Source organism: Kogia breviceps, chromosome 2 (genome assembly GCF_026419965.1).
Source record: "Kogia breviceps isolate mKogBre1 chromosome 2, mKogBre1 haplotype 1, whole genome shotgun sequence".
Classification (NCBI taxonomy): Eukaryota; Metazoa; Chordata; class Mammalia; order Artiodactyla; family Physeteridae; genus Kogia; species Kogia breviceps.
In genome coordinates this window covers 17,787,348-17,808,909 of record NC_081311.1, presented here as the reverse complement: position 1 = coordinate 17,808,909, position 21,562 = coordinate 17,787,348, and the positions used below count along the sequence as shown (strand labels likewise).

The following is a 21,562-nucleotide window of genomic DNA, read 5'->3' as shown; positions in this document are numbered from 1 at the left end:
ATAGTTCTGGTGGTTTGGGGTCAGAAGACCAGACCCGGTTGGGTGGAATGATAGGATACTCCACGGATAGTCAGATCATTATCATTGAGGATGTTTGGCTTAATGCACATAGTTTTTAAAAATTCTTGACAAAGTAAACACTTTGGCACTCTATATGTCCCTTGGCAAGCACTCAGTACCTATTGTTGACCTTTACAAACATGGAGCACAAAAATAGTCCCAGTGTTCAATTGACCACAGGCAGTTAGCTCCCTGGGTCTGGTTCCTCAAGTTGTAAACTGAGGAATTGGAATTAAATCCTTTCAGCTGGAAATGTCTAGTCACATGAAGAGTAAGCATATGGTTTAAGTCATGTTTTTCTCTCACCCTTCCAGTTGGAACAGATGGATTTGGAAGTCCGAGAGATACCACCCCAAAGTCGAGGAATGTACAGCAACAGGATGAGAAGCTACAAGCAAGAAATGGGAAAACTTGAGGCAGATTTTGTGAGTCAGATTGCACCCTTTGTTGCACTTACCGGTCTTCACACTGGTTTTCATGTCGTTTTTATTGTTGCCCCCACACGCCTTGGTCAGCATTAAGTGCATCGTGTTTGGGAGCTTGTGCCAAAGACTTGGGGATCTAAAAATGCTTGTAGAGCTGGCTAATGATGGACTTGAAGGTATGTTGGATTCCTGACTCGCAAAATAGATCCAAATCATGTGGTTTTTTGAGTTTAGATAGTATTTATTGGTATTTAGCATTTATTAGACTTTTGAAATCCAATTTTGGGCCTTTTCAGAGTTTGCAGCCTTAAAACTGCAGTGTTCATGGGTGGACTTCAGGGGCTCGTGAATGTCCTGAAATTATATCAGTATTTTTAGATGTGTTTCTATGTGTATTTTTTTCTGGGATAGGCTTCATAGCCTTTATTATTAGAGTCTTAAAAAGATACATTATACCCCTTCCCCCCCAAAGACAAAAGGAACTCAATTTTTTTTTTTTTTTTTTGCGGTACGTGGGCCTCTCACTGCTGTGCCCTCTCCCGTTGTGGAGCACAGGCTCCGGACGCGCAGGCTCAGCGGCCATGGCTCACGGGCCTAGCCGCTCCGTGGCATGTGGGATCCGCCCGGACCGGGGCACGAACCCGTGTCCCCTGCATTGGCAGGCAGACTCTCAACCACCGCGCCACCAGGGAAGCCCTCATTTAATAATTTATGTAAGGGATCCTTTGTGTTGATTGTCTCATGAGAATATTTAGCTTTCTCTTCCTTTATCTCTGAGTTTCAACTCCCCCAACCTTAGAGCAAATTTAAGAATATAAATTTAAAGATATTGATGTTAAAATGGTTAGTAATTAGAAAGTAATAGGAGTAGAAAAGATACAGGTGAGCAATTCCACTTCTGGGTATATACCCAAGAGAATTGAAGGCAGGATCTTGAAGAGATATGTATACACCCTTGATCATAGCAGCATTGTTCGCAGTACCAAAAAATGGAAGCAACCCAAGTGTCCATCGACAGATGAATGGATAAACAATGTGGTGCGTGCATACAATGGAATATCATACAGACTTAAAAATGCAGGAAATTCTGACATATGTTTTGATATGGATGAACCTTGAGAACATTATGCTAAGTGAAATAAGCCAGTCACAAAAGACAAATACTATGTTTCCATTTATTTGAGGTACCTAAAGTAGTGTTTGTAGAAAGTAGATGGGTGGTTGCCAAGGGCTGAGGGAGGGGCAAATGGCAGCTACTGTTTAATGGGTATAGAGTTTCAGTTTTGCAAGATAAAAAGTTGTAGAGATTGGTTGCTCAACAGTGTGAATATATTTAACCCTACTGAACTACACACTTAAAATTGGTTAAGGTGGTAAATTTTATATTAAGTATATTTTGCCACAATTAAAAATTTAAATTTAAAAAAAATGTAGATGAGAAAGATCTGAGCTTTACCTGTGAGTGACAGGAGTCAGGTGTTGGCATGTAAATGAACTATTATTTCTGACCCTGGGGTCCAAATTCATAAAGAAAGTGAAGAATTTATAAGGATCATTCTGTCTCTGTTCCTTCCTTAGGTGTTTTACTTTTGGAGGCTATATCTGCCAGACTACAGTGTACCCTTCCACTCTAAGGCCAATGGTACTGAATCTAGTAGAAATTCCACCTAGAGTCTGGAAATAGGGTGATTTACAGTTTTGCATGTTTATTTTATATTATAATGGATATTTTCCTGAGAAGCTGAGATGGGCTATGTCAGTGACTCTGATGCAATTGCCGTTTAAGTTGTGCGCCTATTAATTAAAAATTAAAATTGGAATCCACAATAGGCCTAAATTCAGAAAAGAAATGTAACTGCCTTGCTTCTGTGCTCTGTACTAGATAAAACCTTCTCTAACCACTTTGTGAAAGGCAGGTTCTCTCAGCAAGAATATGAGATATGGTGAGAAAATTGGATTCATTTAAGAATTTGACAACTCAAAATTGTACTTAGACAGTTCTAATTAAAGTTAATGTTTTAATATAAATGATGAAGTAAAATATAATATTTATAAGGATTATTTTAGTTTTCTTACCTCATCTTCATGAAACGCTTTCCCAAAGATTTTTCTCTTGATTTCTAAAACAACTAAGCATATTAGTCTGCTAGGGCCGCCATAACAAAGTACCACAGACTGGGCAGCTTAAACAACAAAAATTTGTCTTGTTGAAGTTCTGGAGGCTGGAAGTCTGAGATCAAAGTGTTGGCAGGGTTTGCTTCTTATGGGGCTTCTCTCTGTAGCTTGTAGATGGCCGTCTTCTCCCTATATCTATCTTCTCCTTGTATCTTCACATACAAACACAGTCTGCATGTGTTTATGTTCTAATTTCTTCTTCTTATACAGAAACCAGTCATATTGGATTAAGGCTCACCCTAATGACTTTATTTTAATTCATTTAACTCTTTAAAGACCCCATCTCCACATACAATCACATTCTGAAGTGTTAAGGATTAAAACTTCAGTGCATGAATTGGGGGGGAAATAGTTCAGCCCATAACACTGAACTTAGTTTTAATCTTTTCTTCTTAAAAAAAAATTTTTTTTCCAGAAATTAAATTGCTTCTGTGGCTTGTCAGTCAGCTACCCCATTGTTAAGAATTACATTCCTGAAGAATAGAGTCCTTTAGGTATCATGTATTTAGATAAGCATTTCTCAGATATATTTTCTATTACAAAGAAAAATGGAAACAGCAGCTAGGAGCTAAACATTTAGTCTCCAGGCTATCATTAAAAAATTCATGTGTTCATCTGTCTGTTTGCTGCCGCAGCTCTCTTCTGCTATGTCAGGAAACGTCTTTCACCACCACCACGACCACCTTCTGTTGTATGGGATTCACAGTTTATAAAGTGCTTTAACACACATTATTCATTTCACTGTAGGAAGGGCAGACAGAGCAGATGTGGATTACTATCCCCATTTTACATGTGATAGAACCAAGAGGTCCAGCTTGATTATGGACTTTATTCAACAAGTCCTTCTTGAGCCCTGTAGTGTATCAGGCAGTGTCCTAGATGCTGGAAAAGAGCCGTGACTAAGAGAGAGAAAGTTCTTGCTCTCGTGGAATTTATATTCTAATGGGGAAGACAAGAAACAAGTGAATACATCTATCTTAATTTCAGGTAGTGATAAATGCTATAAAGAAGCTGAGTAAATGGACAGATAGTGACCAGCAGGGCAGTGTGGCTGTTTTGCTAGGGTGTTCTCTGTGCTCAAGTGGGGGAGAGGGGTGCCTGTGGTTACAGAAGTGGGGGCAGAGGAAAGCTCTCTAAGGGCATTGCAAGCATGGTGAAGACCTTGGCCTGCTTGATGAGAAGCAGTTAGGGCGTTGAGCAGTGAGTGGTCCTTTGCCTCCTGTTTCACAGCTTTGTCCACTTTACCTTACCTTATCACGTGAGGCATTTGAATAGAATGTAGGAAATATTTATGTAATTCTCTTTTGATTCTTATTGTCTTTTTGTATTTAATTCTTTTGTCTTTTAATGGAATGAAGAATATCTTCTTAAAGACATTTGATAATTTCTTATAGTCATATACCGCCCCTCAGAGTACTGACTCCCAGGAAACAAATAGTAGAGATTGGTTCTTCAATCTTCGATTGGTCCTTCCATTGCAATGTTTGTTGCAAATGAAGAAGTTCTCTTGTTCCCCTTGTAATATCGAGACTTTGGGGAACATCTGTGCCAACGGGGGGGAAGGTAGAGGACAGCTCAGTGCTTTTTTCTTCAACCTCGTTGTCTGCTTGCTTGCTTTTCTTGGCCCCTCTTCTTCCTCCTCTGCCTGTCCCTCAGGTGCCTGGTTTCTTCAGACTTCTTCTCCACTCACCCCACTGTCCTGCTCCTGTGTGTCATCCGCTCCTGCGGCTTCAATACCACAGCTATAATTCTCCTGCATTTCTCACTCAGAACTCCCTACAGCTCCAAATTCATACTTCTTACTACTTACTGGGCACTGCTACCCCAGAGTCCTTTAAACACAAACACTTAAATTGGACAAGTGCTAGTCACTTCAGAGTGATGTTTTAATTTTTCCCTCTTCATCCCCTTGTGCATCCAGTTGCACTGAGAGTTAACAATCCTGTCACTTAAATAGCTCCTGCTTTCATCTCCACTACAGGAAGCCTTCATGTTTCTCAGTCTGGATGATTGTAGTGGCCTTGCCTCCTTCCATTCTTCTCCCAATCTAAACCACCCTCCACTCCACTCTGGAAATATCTTTCTAGCACACTGATCTGAACATGTCACACTGTTCCACAAAATCCTACAGAGTTCTCATTGCCTGCTGAATTGTTAAAAGCCTAGAATTTGTTGGTTTCCTTTGGAGTAGTGCATCTCAATCTTTTTTTCATTAGCACTCCACTAAGGAACTTCTTTAGACTTTTTTTTCCTAATTGCTCCTCTCTTCCCCAGGAAATTTTAATACCATAAATATACTGTGTCTGTACATCTGTTCATGTTCTGTGGCCCTTTGGAGGGCCATGCATCTTTGTAATATTTAAGATTCTTCATCCTCCCAAGAACCGGTTCTTGCCTCTGGGCATAATGTCACCTCTGTTGACAGTGCCTGTTTTAGAGAATGTTGGCCTTTATTTGGACAAGCACAGATCCTTTCAAGGCTTATTGTTAACTTTGTTAGGACATGTCTAGAGTAGCCTGACTTTTGAGATTTGTCTTTCTTGGATTCCATTTGAATGACTGGAACGTTCAGATGAATATTTCACCCTCTGTTTGGTCAGAATTGTATCTCTCTGCTTTGGGTGACCTCCAGAATCTCGGTTCCACTCATGGCTCCCCAATACATGTCCTCTGTTACACCTCTTACCTCTGCATACGCAAGTTCATTTTCAGCCAAAGACTTAACAGGACCCCTTTATAGATTTCTGGAGCTCCTTCTCTCCAGTACTCTGCTAAGTTTCATCTATCTCGGCAGTCCCCACCTCCAGCGTCTACCTCCTAAGCTTAGAGACATGTTAGGCTCCATTTGGGCTCCACCCCCGTGCTGGAATCTGATCAGTGCCTACGGGCTGAGAGCCATGGTGATTGTAGGGTTCATTTCAAGTGTTCTCTCCTTACAGGATTTCAGTCCTACACTGCCTGTTGCCCAGTTTTTTAAAACAATTGCTTCACACATTTTGTCCATTGTTATAGTTGTTTAGAGAGGGAGGGTTGTTCTTGTATCAATTACTCTGTCATTACTGGCATGAAAGTTCAGTAGAGTTTAATGTTTATTAATCCTTAGTGGATAATTGTGTACCTCTGAGAATGAAAAAAAAAATAGTCTGCTCTTTACAATGACCTATCATAGAATATAATCTGTAGCTGACTAAATACATATTTAAAAGATTTTAAAATATGGGTTATAATTTGCAGTCATAGTTGTGGGAAGGTAAGGGAAATCAGCAGTCATCGCTATGTTCCCTTTTACACTGTTGCTACCCCTGATGATTCTGTTCACTTGCCTAATTCCATTTTTCTTGATTTTTGGCCTCTTATAGCCTCATGTTGTTCATTTTGGATTCTTATAGTCTCAGAGTAATAGGAATATTAGGTCCAGAGAAGTTCAAATCCAGTCACATTTTTGAGATGAGGAAATGGAGGAACAGGGGGACCAAATATCTTACCTTAAAGTCACATTGCTATTTAGAGCCAGGACCAGAAGCAAATAACCTAAACACACATTCTGATGTTCTCTCCATGATCCTTTGCAACTCCCTACCCTCAACTTCACATTTTCATAAAAATCAATTTAATAGCTTCTTTGTATGTTTGAAAACAATGTAAAAATTAGAATTCATGCATTTAAGCCATTCTTGTAATTTCTTCCTTCAGTATTGGTATGAGGTTAGCTGGGGCATGGTCATGTCCAGGAAAATGAACCCCAGCTAAAAGGAGGAAAAATGTAGTTGAGGATTTTTTCAAGTTTAAGATTATTGTTTGCTTCTTACAAAAATAAAATCAAGCAAACAAAACCCCCTAAACTTGTACAAACAACAACAAAAAACAAACGTTGTATAAAGTATTTGACCAAGTCTCAGTAAGTAGAAAAAGAAAGGGACAAATAAGTGATGTACCAGGGTAAGTTCCCTAGGTCATGAGGACGTGCTGTGTTGAATGACGAATGTCTTTTGCATCTGATGTTGTAATACTATGATGCTTACGCCATCTTGTGGCTGATTTGTATAGTTGCATATTTCTTTTTTTTTTTTTTTTTTTTTTTTTTGGTAGCAAAGCTGAACTTCCTTTAAGATGTATACACAGACTACAGGATTTAGGGTGGAGGATTTGCAGTAGAGCTTTTTAGCCCCAGTCTCAAGTTCACTTCTATCCCAGGTCAGTGGTGCCCGAATGCTGTCCTTTTCCTGTTTGGCAGGCTATGTGATGTGATTGTTAGACCAGCTCCTAGTGCAGAGCTGTCTGCATCAGAGAATGACACTTCTATTGACAGTCTCAGCAGTGAGGCTGAATGGTTCTGGAAACCCAACTTCCTGTGGACTATCGGAGTTGGTCCCTTAGGTCAGGGTTCAAAGGATGAGGTGGAACAGCTTGAAGCTTTCACTGCTACTACCTACACTCGCTCTTTTAACAGGTGAATGGACAACTTGAGTATGTGAGTTTATGACTGAAGCCAGTAGCTGTATTCTATTTTTTTAAGTCTAAGATAGACTAAAGAAGTATAAATGAGAACGATGAACACTTTTAAATTATGACTTTTGTTGAAAGGTCAAGAACTTGATGCTTCTGTTTATCCTTCCTGTTCTTGTGACTTCCTGAGATATTTTACTTCTCTTCTGTGGAAGCTGTAGAAAACCATGAAAGCATGTTTTAGAAATTTGAATCATGTCAGTGGTAATATGTGGTAATTATGACATCAGCTGTCCCTCTTGCAGGAGCATACATATGTTCTAGAAAGAAATCAGAAAGCCAGAGTGGACAGAATCATCCCAGAAAATCTTCCTCCACTCTGTGCACTTAATAAATGTGATTTCCATTAAAAAATTACATTTGTTTTTGGATTCTCTGTAAAAATAATACCTGCTCATTATAGAATATTCTGGAAATAAATAAGAGTAGAAAGAAGAAAAAAAATCACCTTAACTCTATTACCTCAAAGGATTCGTATTTTACATTTTTATTTATTTCCTTCTAATCTTCCCTTCCCCTCTCTTTTGTATAATTTGTTGTTTTATTTTGCATAATAATGATGCTACTTGATCCACATTTACAAGGTTCTAACATTGGTACTTTCCATTTATATAAATTCTTTTTTTTTTTTTTTTTTTTTGCTGTATGTGGGCCTCTCACTGTTGTGGGCTCTCCCATTGCGGAGCACAGGCTCCGGACGCACAGGCTCAGCGGCCATGGCTCACGGGCCCAGCCGCTCCGCGGCATGTGGGATCTTCCCGAACCGGGGCACGAACCCGTGTCCCCTGCATCGGCAGGCGGACTCTCAATCACTGCGCCACCAGGGAAGCCCTCTATAAATTCTTAATCATTTTAATGGGTGCATAATATTTCAGTCAGTGATATTAGTTCATCTTTTGTTGAATCCTAATGTATTTCCATTTATCCCCTCCATAATTTATTGTGCTGCAATGAACATATTAGAACAGGATTATTTCATCAGGGTCACTTCTCAGAAGGCAGATGATCACATCAAAGGTTATCAACAATATTATAGTTCTAATTAAAATATTCCTTGGAAATGTGTTTTTACTGTGATTTATCAGATCATTTTTGTTGTTCTTTCTATGATCTTCTCTGTATCAAAATGTTAAATAAGAGCTAAAAATCATAGGCAGACCAGAAGTAAGTGCTTTATGTACATCACTCTTCTAACCCATAATTATATGAAGAAGATACTGTCATGATCTGTCATTATGGGGATTTCACAATTCTAGAATTAAATACAACTGAGATTTCTTTTTCTAAGATACTTTTCCATGGAAGATATATTCATGTTGGTAAGGCTAGCAGATATGCATGGCTCTCATATCTGGTCTAAAACTGATTTCATTTTATATTTTCAAAATTTCATAATCAGAAACTGAAGAATATTTTAGTTATCTGGATATGACTATGACCCCTTTAAGGGAGAAAGTAATACTATATGTGTACATACATGATTTTACTTGTTTGCAGTTATTTTCTGAGGATGTTGTTTCCTAAGGCCCCGATAGGTGAAATTGTTAGAAAATCATCATGCAGTTGGCCTTCTTTGTTTGTAGGATTCTCATTCCAGACTTTGACCTTGGTAAATCTTCTACTCACAGAGCCCAGTAATTTCAAAGGCTGACACAGGAAATGGATTCAAAAGTCTGTTTTCAGCTGTAGTGATGCCTTCTGGGGCTGATCTGTGTTTGCGTGTCACCCTGGTCTCCTAATTCAGGATGCTGTTAAAGGTTCATGTTCTTGACCCTTCTCCCCACCATGTATTCTTGAATGCAACAGTAGTATGTATTAAATATTTTATCATTGGTCTTATGTACTGAATTTGATGTTGGCCTTAATAGAGTTTCTTCCCTTTGGAAACTCTGACACTTTCTTCCAAAGTGACTGTTTTTATGATGACTGCTTTGGGCTTCAGACCATTGTCTTTACCTCCTGTAGAGCTTTGTGACCTGCAAAAATAACTTCCATGTCCACTGTAGTTACTGGCAAAGTTGACGTGTGTACTGGTATGGATATATCTCTGTGTGAGATATATGTCACACATTCTTGTGTGTGTACATTTTTTTAAATTGGTGTCAGATTCCTGATAAGATATTGCAGTTTTATTGGAAGATTTTTCTATCTATTGATACTTACTAATTTTTTTAATCATTGGAATTAAAGTTTTAGTGTCATTTTATGATAGAAGGAGCAAATTTTTGTTATGACTTTGTTATTTCTATGGTTTGAGTTTTCTAAGCAGATGAAGTGTATGTTTTCTGGAAACGGTGCTAAATTGCTTTAAAACAAACAGACAAAAAAGAATTATAAAGCTTATTGGTTTTAATATAGTTGTGTCTGTTTATAATCCTTCTTAAATGACTTAACAAATTATTATCGACTTTTCTGTTGTTTGTTTGTTTTGCCTAGCCACTTTGATCTTACCTAGTAAATAAAGAGGAAAGATAAAAACAGGTAAGATTTTTGAAAGATTTAACTATAAACGTGATAAATTTGGCTTCATTGTTAGTCACTAGATGGCACTGTTTAGTTGCAGAGTGCCATTTTTTAAAAAAGAACTGGTATAGTAACTGAAATTACTGCTTCATGAATAAAATATTTCTGATGGGATTTGCATTTCTATATTGGCTGAAGACACTGTTGAATGTTTTATTAACCAGCCCAATGCAACTGTCAGCCTATTAAAGAGATCCAGTGGTCCCTGTTTAGATAAATAAACTAAATAAATCCACTTCGTCAAATTGTGTTCTTGGCTGTTTATTTTCCATTCTTTTGATGTACAGTTTATTTTAAGTTAAAGCCACATTGGTTTAAAAATTAACGGGAAAATGTTATTTGGTGTTTGGAACATGAAGAAACTAATTGCCATAGTCAAAAAGCCAACTCTGTTTTAATGTTAAATTGTTTGCTCATAAATAGTAAACTTTTTACTGGTTGCTTATAAACTGTCCCATGCTCAAAAATAGTCTGATATTCTGCAAATACATGGTCAGAGATTGTTATCAAGATTTGCAGCACCCCTGTTGAATTTCCCTGGGTAAAGTACTATGTAGTTTAAAAGATAAGCCTCTTAACTTGTTTTTTTTTTTTTGCCTTCGGGCCATGCTCTTTTTTCACAAGGGTATACTAGTCCTTGGAAAGAAAAGTAGCTAATTGATTTTTAAATAAAATGTCTTTTATCAAAGCACTTGCCAGGCACTCTCCTGGTAAATGCCAAACTTTAAAGTGGGTGACAGTGATGCTGTGATGTTGCTAGGGCAACCAAAGGCCTCAAGACCGTAGCACAGATGCCCGCACGTTCACTGCCCTCTTAAAGCTTATGTTCTAGGAATCTTGAAACTCAAAATTGAACTATTTAATACCACTGACTTAGCTAGAGATTTCATACTTAGGCCCTAGGGTTAAAACATATTAGAATAAAGCATGTCAGTTTTGTTCTTTGCTTTGCTGAAGTAAGTGAGCAACTGGGAATGACACATCATGGTTCTGACTTTGCCTTCTCATTTCTTTCTTTTATGAATCTTCCATTGCTCTTTATGCCATTCTTATTGTCTTTTATCCAGTTCGACATTTGTGAGGTTCAGAACAAAACTTAAAATGGATTAGGCACTTCTGACTTAGCTCATAGCTTTTAGGAGCATTGAGCTGCTTGTGATGAAGACGGAGCCCGATCTGGTCTCTAGGGTGAAGGTTTTTCAGCTGTGTAGTAGTGGTTGAAGAGTTTTGCTGTGTCAACTAGTTTAAGCTTTCCTGTACAAGAAGTTAAAATGGGGCTAGAAGAGATTTTGCCAGAGACTTTTCTCTTGATTTCAGGTCCTTGGAAACCTACCAGGACATGGACCATGAACACAGATAGTCTCTTTCTGGCTTGTTTTGTTTAACTTTCTGTCCTTTAGTTCTCCCAAATGGAAAATTCATATTTAAGAATAAAACCAAGAACATATGTGGAGTCAAATTCGTCTTCTGGCTTTTCTTTTAAGAAGTTCATCAGATCATGGATTAAAAGCTTTTGCTAGAAATGCCTCTGAAATGCTTAAGTGTGGTCACATTGGGAAACATCAAGAAATGGGACTTGATCCTCATTACACTTTATTAGTTCTTGAGGCACCTGGTGCCTTTGCAAATTCACAAAAGCTTCTGTAGGTCAAGTTCCATCACAGAAGATTCTGAGGAAATTTACAAATTTTCTCCATTTGGTTCTGTTAAGTATTGTTTAAAACAAGTTATCACTGCCTTGGACTTGGAAATCTACTGTGAAAATGGTGATTTCTGTTATTGGTTATAAAGAATTTGACCTGTAATTGCATTCTTAAAATGGAGAAGGACTGTTAGATTTTATGGTTTGGAAAGTCACGCTGCATGGTATTGGTCTTGGTGTGAAATGTTTAATTACAGAAATGAATTGAGTTTCTTAAAGGGTGTATTCTGTACTTTAAAACAAGGGTGCCCTTTGTTAATCTCGTCTGAGTTTTTTTTTACCTGACATCCTTTGACTTTCCTACTGAAACACTACAACTTTGCATATTAAATGATTAACATTTTTTGTTTCACTGCTTTTTTTTTTTTTTTTTTTTTTTCGGTACGTGGGCCTCTCACTGTTGTGGCCTCTCCCGTTGCGGAGCACAGGCTCCAGACGCGCAGGCTCAATGACCATGGCTCACGGGCCCAGCCGCTCCGCGGCATGTGGGATCTTCCCGGACCGGGGCACGAACCCGCGTCCCCTGCATCGGCAGGCGGACTCTCAACCACTGCGCCACCAGGGGGAAGCCCTCACTGCTTTCTTATTTTGATTTTTTATGTAAACCTAGTCTACAAATAAATTTCAACTGAAGTAAGACTAGGGTTGTCTTATTTATGGCGATATGTAATTTTTATGGTGAAACTTAAAAAGGAAAAAACAATCTCCATTGTTAGAATCTTGCAGATTTCTTTTTAGCTTCAATGAAGTTTAAATTTTTCTACTTTTTTTTTTAAAGAATGTAGTTCTGCGCTACCCATTTCAAATGCTGTCTGATCCAGGGTCCTTATCTGATGGCTTTATTTACCCTTAAAAAATATCATACATGTATTATTAGACATTGGTTAGAAATGGTCTATCTCATATTTTTCTAAAATTGTATGAAGCTAAATTTGGTCATGGACCACTTTGCCAAGAGAGGAAGTGTGAAATAGTGAGAAAAGCCCAAGGAATGTAGTAGACCCGAGACCTCAGACGTGGCATATTCCTTCTGGCCTTCAGTTTCTGGATCTACAAATTTGGATCGTCTTATCAATTCTGCCTACCTAATGGGGAAATATGAGGGCCAAATAAGATAATAAATGTATAAATACTTTGAGAACTGCACTGATTTATAGTCAGTGGCTTTGCTGTGCACAAGTAGTAATCCTAGAATTAAAGGGTTTAGAGGTTAAAGTATCTCCAAGTCAGAATATTCCCTCAGTATCCTAAACCTTCCTTCTCAGTGCTTTAAGACGAACTGCAGGAGCTTACACAAAGGATTGAAACATGAAATCTTCCATCTTATTCTCTGATATGACCTTCTATGTTGGATTGCTTTTATATTCTAGCACATTTTATTTTGTAAAAGATGTCTTAGAAATTAATCTATGCAAGCAAGGTTTCTCCTTGACCTTGTGGTAATAGAGTCAGAATTAAACATAGAAGAATTATGATACTCTATATCGTTTTATATCATTTTATTATATATATCATGTTATTAATTAGAGTTATATTTGTACTCAGTTTTTCATCTAGAGTTCAAAATACATGTTGAATTATTTACTTTGAATTTGCTTCCCATCCCTTCCCTAATTTCTAATAACTGACATTTCCCAGAAACTATTAGAAGTCACTCTTTGCATTGTTTTGTCACTGGCCTAACATATCAGTATTGAGAAGAAGGGGGGAAGATTCTGTAGTATCTGTTAAATATTGTCATTAATATCAACAAAGAATTGACTTTAGCATACCTAAAGACAACAACCAAATAGCTTTATAATTTAAAAGTTTCAAATATTGTCATACACTGAGAATTTGGTGTATAATACGCCCCAAATATACAAGGCAGTGTAATACACAGCTAGAAATAATATGGTGGAAGCTGAAATGATTTAAATCAAATTCTCACTAGTAAAAACAAATACTATTAAAATTAATTTCAAACTAAAGAACAAACAAGGAAGCTGCAGAAGAGAACTTTCAAGCTGCTGTTCTTTCTATTCACTTCATTCTTTTTAATTTTAGTGGTTTTTAATAGTTTGTTATTGTTTTGGTATAGATTACTAAAAACAACTTACATATATTTAGTACTTATCATGCATCAAGCATTGTGCAAGAGAGAAAAAGATGAATAAGACATATTCTTCAAGGGACTCATAGTCAATAATTGTCTAACTCAGGTAAGTGAAATGATGGAGGTTCTGATGGGAGAGTATGTGAAAGGGCACACTTTCAGGGAGGGACATCCAACCCAGGTGTTTGTGTAGGAATGAAGTGGGGTTGTGAGGGAAGGCACCCAGTAGGAGGGAATACCCACAGTGAGACTTGAAGGGTGAGGAGGAATTTGAGAGAAGCAGGGTCTCCTCAGGTTGAAAGAATAACATAAAAAAAGTGGGGGGCGGAGGAGGGTAATACCGTGGAAGGGAGGAAGGGGAGACCTAGAGTGTTTGATATCCTCCAGGTTTAACATGTGGGACTAGAGCCTTAGTTCCCAAACTTTGCTACACGTTAGAATCACCTGGGGGGTCTTTAAGAACTCCTGCCGCCTAGCGTCCACTCCCAGACGTTGTGGTTCAATTGGTCTGGGCTGCGAATTGGGCATCAGCCTGAGAGCTCGGCAAAGCCTTGCCGGTTAAGTTGAGGAGCTTGGCCTTTATCTCGTTTGTGATTAGAAGTGATTGAAAGATTACACATGCTGGGCAATGTGCTTGCTTTCTATTTAATGAAGCATTTAAAACAATGAAGCTCACTCTTTCATTTGAGTTGCAGTGCTGTTTAACTTGCTTTCATTCTTTTTCTCCCAAATCTTCAATGCTATTCTTTTAAATACATTTTTTTTTAACTTGGCAAAAGCCAGTATCTTACAGTGACAGTTACCCACATGTCTTTTGTATCAAATGACTTTAAAAATTAATTTCTTTTTGGTTTAAAGTTAGGTACCATGATAGCCATTATTTGGGGGAAACAGGTGCCCTAGCATGAATAATTTGTCTCCCTAGGTGGCAAAACAAATATTTTAAATTCTCACTTAAACCTAGGAAAAAAAAAACCCTCAGTCTTTAATTTCATACTACTAAATAGACTGTGCCTTTGACCTCTGACCTGAGGTCAATGCCAATAGAACATCTTCATGTGAATTTTTTGTTTATAAATATGCACTTTGCTTTGGAAACAGGTATATTAATTCCCTTGTAAGAACAGAAATATGATTATAGAAATTGTATATGTATGTTGTTTCCAAATTTAGTAGGAAAAAACTATGTATATATATATTTTTCCTTCCCCCTGTGATGTCTTGCAAGACTGATAGTAACTTAATTTTGTGAAAGAATTGTCAAGAAATTGCTAGTAATCTCTAATCAGAGAAAAAGAAGTATGGATGTGGCAGATAAATAGGATTCTGTTGTGGCCAACATCTTCATTGATCTTAGCAGAATTGCTCTTTGCCTCCCCTGTGTCTGTATTTTCTCTTGGCAGTAAGCCGAGTGAATTTGGAATAGAAAGAGAGAAAATCTACTTGGTTCCAAATGATGATAGCTGTGCATTGGTGTGTGGAAAATAACTTACAACTTGATAGTAGAATTACTAGAGGATTCCTCTTGTTTAGGGAGAAAATTGAAGTTCTTTTTGTGGCCAGGTTGGAGAACTTCTAATTTAGTATAACCCATAGTTTATGATATCAATTTAAATCTTATGATCATCATATCAAATGGTATTTTAATTATGAAATAACTTTTAAACTATTTCTGAACTGCAGTCAAAAGGGACTCAGATTAGAAAAAAAATACTATCCTGAGCCTTAATTGCTTTTTTTTTTTTTTGCCACACTCTGCGGCATGTGGGACCTTAGTTCCCCAAGTAGGGGTTGACCCCGTGCCCCCTGCAGTGGAAGCACAGAGTCTTAACCACTGGACTGCGGGGGAAGTCCCTTTAATTACTACTTTGAAATCTATTCTGTTTCTTAAAGTGAAATAGTTATTTTCTCAGGTTTTCTTTAAACATAGTGAATTGATTGAAGAGTCTTGGTTTATGGTTGTATTGTTTTGCTATAGACTGCAGTCAGAGAAATTATCATCATGAAAGTATATAATTTCAAGATGTTATCATTATAAGATTCACAAACTTATATCTTTTTAGCTAATTATTACCCACTCAGGTAGATTCTAAGGCAATAATGCTTCTATGTGTTTGGAAATATAGACTGGGGGTGAGATTTTTGTCAGTGCATTTTATAGCTGAGAGGGCTTTCTATTTTCCTAGTCTGGTCAGGGACTATCAAAGTAGCAAAATTATGTTTTCTAATTCAAACGGAATGTGGCCATAGATGGCACTGTGGCTCGCACTGATATTTAACATATACCATATTGTGGCATTTTCTGAGAGAAATTTCTGAGACCAAAATCATCTACAACAGTCCCTTTGTAATAAAAGTTTACTTTTCACTCTGAAGAGGAATGATTTGAAACCCGGCAGAACTAGAAATACTAACTATATTTGTTAACGTTAGTAAATAGATCATGAGCAGCTGTATTTCTTGAGCCCTCAGAAATGTTTTTCAAAATGGGGTCTCTTAGTACTACCTCTGCAAAATGTTTTTACATAGCTATAGCGCCTAGAGAATGCCAGTTAAAGTACGCCCGTGATTCTCATTCTCATCTCCCAGAAAGCATTATTGAAGCCTTGCCATTAAATCAAGGCATTTTGTCTTTTGAATTCTGTCATGGCTTGGGCTAAACAACTGTCACTGGCAAGTGACAAGAGGCATAGACAGCAGGGAAAAGGAAAAGAGAGAAAGTAGGAGCAGGGGGAAATAAAAGTATAAGAGAGAGGGAGGGAAAATACCAGGTATGTACCAGCAGGGTGAGGTGCTGGCAGGCAGCAACTGCCTCGGGTGCCAGTTCGTTGAGACTCATGCAGTGATCTGCTTACTCCTGCTATATCCTGATACTTTTAATGTCTTTTTGGAATCTAGGTAGTACTAAGAAATATCTCAAAGTACAAACTGATGTCATTAGGCTCACATTTGCATAAAGAATTTTTCAGTCCTCCAATTTAAAAAAAAAATCTATAAATATATACAAATTTATGGATTTTTTGTTTAGGTTTGGTTTTTTTTGCTAATTATTCCTCCCTCAGGTAGATTCTAGGGAAGTAAACTTTCCATATGTCTGGAAATATAGATTTGCATGCAAATCTATCACATGCAAATAGTGATAGATTTGAAGACTCCACACATGAAGGAATATTAAGTCAATTATATTTTTGTACTCCATGTCATAAACTTGGGGATCTGATGCATTTCTACCTTGATGTTGATATTTTAGTAAAGTCAGGATGCTTGCTTTTGGGGGCAGAAAAGATATGATCTTTCTTTTCACTGAATGCTAGTGGTAATGGGTAGTTTTCCTCTTTGGTCTAGAGCAGAGTTTCTCAACCTTGGTACTGTTGAAATTCTGGACAGGATGATTCTTTTTGGGGGGTGGGAGGAAGGTGTCCTATGCCTTGCAGGGTGTTTAGCAACATCTCTGGCCTTTACCCACTAAATGCCAGTGGCCCGCTTCCACTCCACCCCAGTCGTGACAATCAAAAAATGTCTCCAGATATTCCAGATGTCCCCACTGAGGCAAAATTATCCCTGATTGAGAACCCCTCAATCTAGAATGATCGCTGATAGGGCTTTTAAAGGGAGAGGGAGAGAGAACTAACTATTGAGGTCCTCTAATAGGTCAGCTACCATGTTGTATATCATTTATTCTTCATAGCCATTTTATAATTCAGTCATACAAGGTTATGAAAAGCTGACACTTTCCCAAGGTCTCATAATTTGGATCCAGGACTTGAAATCAAACCTATCTGACTCTAAAGCTACTAAATCATATTGCTTTATAGCATTTCTCTTTAAAGAGTCACTGAAGTCTCTGTTAGTTCCAGTGTGTCCAGTCTAAAGAAAATTGGTTCAATAACTAACCTACATTTATTTCAAACAGGCTGTAAACCAAGAGAAGCAGGTGATGTAGTGGAAAGTACGCTGGATTAAGCATCAAAGTTCTGGCTCTGGGTGTCAGCTCTGATACTAACTAGCTGAGTGCCACTGGGCAAGTCACTGTGCCCTGGCTTCTTCAACTCTGAAACGTGGGTCAACCTCCACATTGTCTGTGTGAGCTATGTTATTTAACAATTTTGAAAGTGGGAATGCTTGGCATTTTAAGACCAACAAAAGTTTTCACGTTACTTTAAAACTATTCTATATGCAGTTTAGGACAATAGGTGTGCTTTGGAACTTTGGGCTCACTTTACCTGTTAATCTCATATTGATATGTCTTCCATTTCTACAGTACCTAGCCCATTATTTATCTCCTTTGTGAAGTCTTTTCTAGTTATCTTTCTGTCGTGATAGATTTTGTTTACTTCCCATTTGCCTTGGCACTTATGTTATTAACCTGTACCAATGTACACACTGTTTCCATGTCAGAGCTGAAATGACTTACTGATTTTCACTTACTTATGTTTTATTACTCCAGCCAAATTATAATATCTTCAAGAGAAAAAACTGGATGGTCCACTTTTAAGTTTTCTGAAGTAGTTTATAAATGCTGTACATAGTAGGTATTCAATAAGTGCCCATTGAATTAAATTTAAGAATTTGTAATTTTAAAGCAAATTTTTTTCAGATGAAACATCTATGATTCGTGGTGGGCACACAAAACATATAAGTATTCCAACAAAACGTCAAGTGTGAATTGTTCTTTAAGCACAATTTCTGTTTAACTTTAGTGGAGCAAAATAATAATGCCATGTGTTGCAATATATTTTTTCTCTGCTCTGACTCCTTTTAAATTTCTCAGACCTGAGAATTAAGATGCTTTAAGAATGAAGTTTCTGAAATGCTCCATTGGGTACATCTTTTCAGAAATAGCCATCTGTAGGAAAATATGACATATTCATTGGCGGAGAAGAGCTGATAAATACAATTTGATGTAGCGTTTCAGCAAGCATTTCAATAACTTTTTGACATTTTCCTGTAGTCCTTATTTGCCTTATCAATAGTTATAGTGACATATGATTGTCAACTTTTTATATTAAGACCAAACTAATAAATTAAACATGTTATGTTTATATCTGATGAAAGCTGATGTTTTCGAAGGATGTTAAAATACACTGACAGGTCCTGTTCATAAGTTCCTTTGGTATAAATATGCAGATGGCATCTTTAGATATTGTTTGTACACATGCCGATAGACAGAAAGTGTTGACAACGTAACAAATGCAAATGTCAGCCTCACAATTTAACCTTTCTGTGTAGAAAAAGATGTTAGCTTTAAGTTATGTGTATCTTTTAACTATATTTCAAAGTTTTTATTATTTTTTAGCCTGTTAACACTACTGTTTCATGTACGGCTGAAAGCAGCCATTGCAAGATTTACGCTTAAGAGCTTTTCTCTGTCATGCTCCTACTTCAACAATTGCAACTGTACAGATGTATTTATTTTTCTCATTCTTCAGGTTATTTTCCGTGTTGTTTTCTATCTCCTGAATCTTCTTGTAGCATCCTTCTATTTACTGTTACAAAATATTGGGGGTTAATAAGAAAGCCTAAGGAAAACATTACGAACACCCCCTCCCTGCTGCACACATACTTTATGTTAAAGCATTTCTTACAACACTTTGCCACACTTATGTCTGTGCTAAGATCTAACAGAGTGTCGTGCAGCACTTTTTAAAAATTTTGGCTTATAGAGGCTCATATGGGACAGCAGTGGGTAGGCTGGAAAGAGAACTGGGTTTCTAGTTAGGAGAATATTCTAAGAAAGAATATTCTTCTGCTTAAATGCTATCGAAAACTAGTCGTGGACACCTTTAAATCCAAGATAGTAAGATTTTACAGTCCTTGCATGCAGAAACCATTAGAAATAATATCACAGGTCCACATGTACCCGCCAAAATAAATAACCCTTAAGGTTCCCTGAAATAAACATCAGGTTAAAGATACTATCATTTCCGAACCTACACACAGGCCTTTTTTCTCCTTGACTCCATGGCCAATCCCTAGGCCACGTCATTTCTGAATTTCTGCATCCACATACTTCTGTTTACCGCATATCCTTGATTTTACCACACTTACATCTCCTCTTACTTCAGTGCATGTGTGTGGATCTGTTAAAACAGTAGTATATCAGAGATAATATCATTTTTTTTAGGGGATAAAGTAACCTTAGAATAAGGGGAATTGTGTAGGCATAGATATCTTATAAATGCTCTGCACCTGGGTTGAGAAACACTATGATAGAGTTAAGAAACTTTTTTAAGAGGGGGTGTTTCTACAGTATCGCTTCTTTAAGGACTATAGTAATGTATCGTTTTTCGAGCTAGTGATTCTTTATTTTTTAATTTTTAAAATATATATCTTAAAACTATGGTACTTTATTTATTTATTTTTTGGCCATGCTGCAGCCTGTGGGGATCTTCATTCCTCAACCAGGAACTGAACCCGTGCTTTGTTTCCATGTAGTGTTGTTCCTCCAACTACATTATCTACTATTTTAGAATAGGAATTGTGATTTCTCATGCTGTGCGAGAGCCTATAAATTCTAAATAAATATTTGTGAATTAACAGATGAATAGGCGTATCATGTCTATGCATGATACTTTAAGAGAAAATAAAAATAGTTGTCCAGTTAGCTCATCTCTGTGGTAAGTGAAGAGAGTCAAGTTGGACTGTGTTATGAAATATACATTACAATGCAGAGCTTTCCTAAGTTGGGCTAAAACGCCTGTCTTCTTCTTGATTAAAATATAGGACTTGGCTATCCCATATTAACCAGAACCAAACCCAAAGACATTAGTTAATAGGAGTGTAATCATGTCCACTGGTTCCTAAAAAAGATTAAGATTTGTTTTTTCTTTAAAATAGTACCTTTTTTTATATTTAATTTATCATTCCCCAAGCAAACAATCTTCTATATTTAAAATATAAAGCAAAGTAATCACAACACAAACTTTAGTTTTATAACCTAAGCAGCTGTATTTGTTTAAAATACTTCATGGGGTTTTGTTTTTCCCATCTATCTTAAGTTGTTAGAAATTTTCTGAGTTCTTCCTTTGTTTCTGAAAATATGTAACTTTCTCACTGTTGAGTGCAAAAGGACGTTTCTGTTGACAAACTGGCACCCATGGTTTTAAATTCACAGTGTGCATTATCCACCCCCAACTGCTGTTGCCTTCATCCTGTCCATTCACGCAGCTGACAGTCACAGTCAGAAGTCAGGATTATGGCTCCTCCTTTTCCAATATTGAAAATATTAACTACATATTAGCAGTAGTTAAAACCAGGACTGCTCAATTGAATTCTTTGTGGTATTTGAAAAACACACACACACACACACAAAAACACAAGTCAGGAACTCCCCCGGGGAGACTGGTCTGCAGACCTGAATTGGGTCTCAGGTGATTCCAGTGTACATCTTTACAAAAGAACCATTAAACTAATGTTCCCCAGTCTTTTCACTACCAGGAAAACCAAATCAAAAACATTTATTAAGGAAGCATTGATTTCCATAATTTTTAAATTAACATAGGTAGGGAGATAGAATTTTAAATATTTGAGTGAAGTCAAGGTTTGTTAAATCAGTGTGAGAGAACTTGAGTTCCCATAATTCTAGCTTAAACAAACAAGAAGTTTGATATTTGATGAGGCTGTGTAGTCTTGTACTGGCTAAGTATACGGTCACCACTAAACTTTCTGAAATATTGGAAGCAACTCATGAGCCCTTCAATACCTTTCTGGAAGTCTGGTAGAGCAGGAACAGAGAGCAAGGCTGAGAGGTAACGGAAAGTGTGTTGATGACTAGACAGACAGAACTGCACATTTCAAGAGTGAAGCTAGATAGTCTAGCCTCTCGGAAAACAAAGGAAGCTGGGAATGTTGGCTTTCCAGCCGCCTCCTCTCTAAATTGAAGAGGAAGAGGAAGAAGGGGCTAATGTTTATTGAGTGCTCATTATGTTCTAAAACCTGTATTAAGGACAGTTTGTATTTTGTCTCTTCAGAAGCCCTGCAAAGTTAGATGTTAAGACTGTTGTAGCGATGAAGAGACACATCCTCAGTCAGATACAAGGTAGTTTGCCCGAGGTCACTGAGCTGGTCAGTGGCTGA

General features: G+C 37.4%; 1 protein-coding gene across 12 annotated transcripts in view; it reads left to right on the top strand.

Annotated features, from left to right (window-relative positions):
- Nucleotides 1-21,562, top strand: part of VTI1A (vesicle transport through interaction with t-SNAREs 1A) — a 561,291-nt gene that overhangs the window by 13,499 nt on the left and 526,230 nt on the right. For all 12 annotated transcript variants that reach the window (XM_067024671.1, XM_059051703.2, XM_067024674.1 and 9 more), the window contains exon 3: nucleotides 375-485. In XM_067024671.1, the coding sequence (XP_066880772.1) occupies nucleotides 375-485 (111 nt within the window). The remainder of the gene's footprint in view (nucleotides 1-374; nucleotides 486-21,562) is intronic.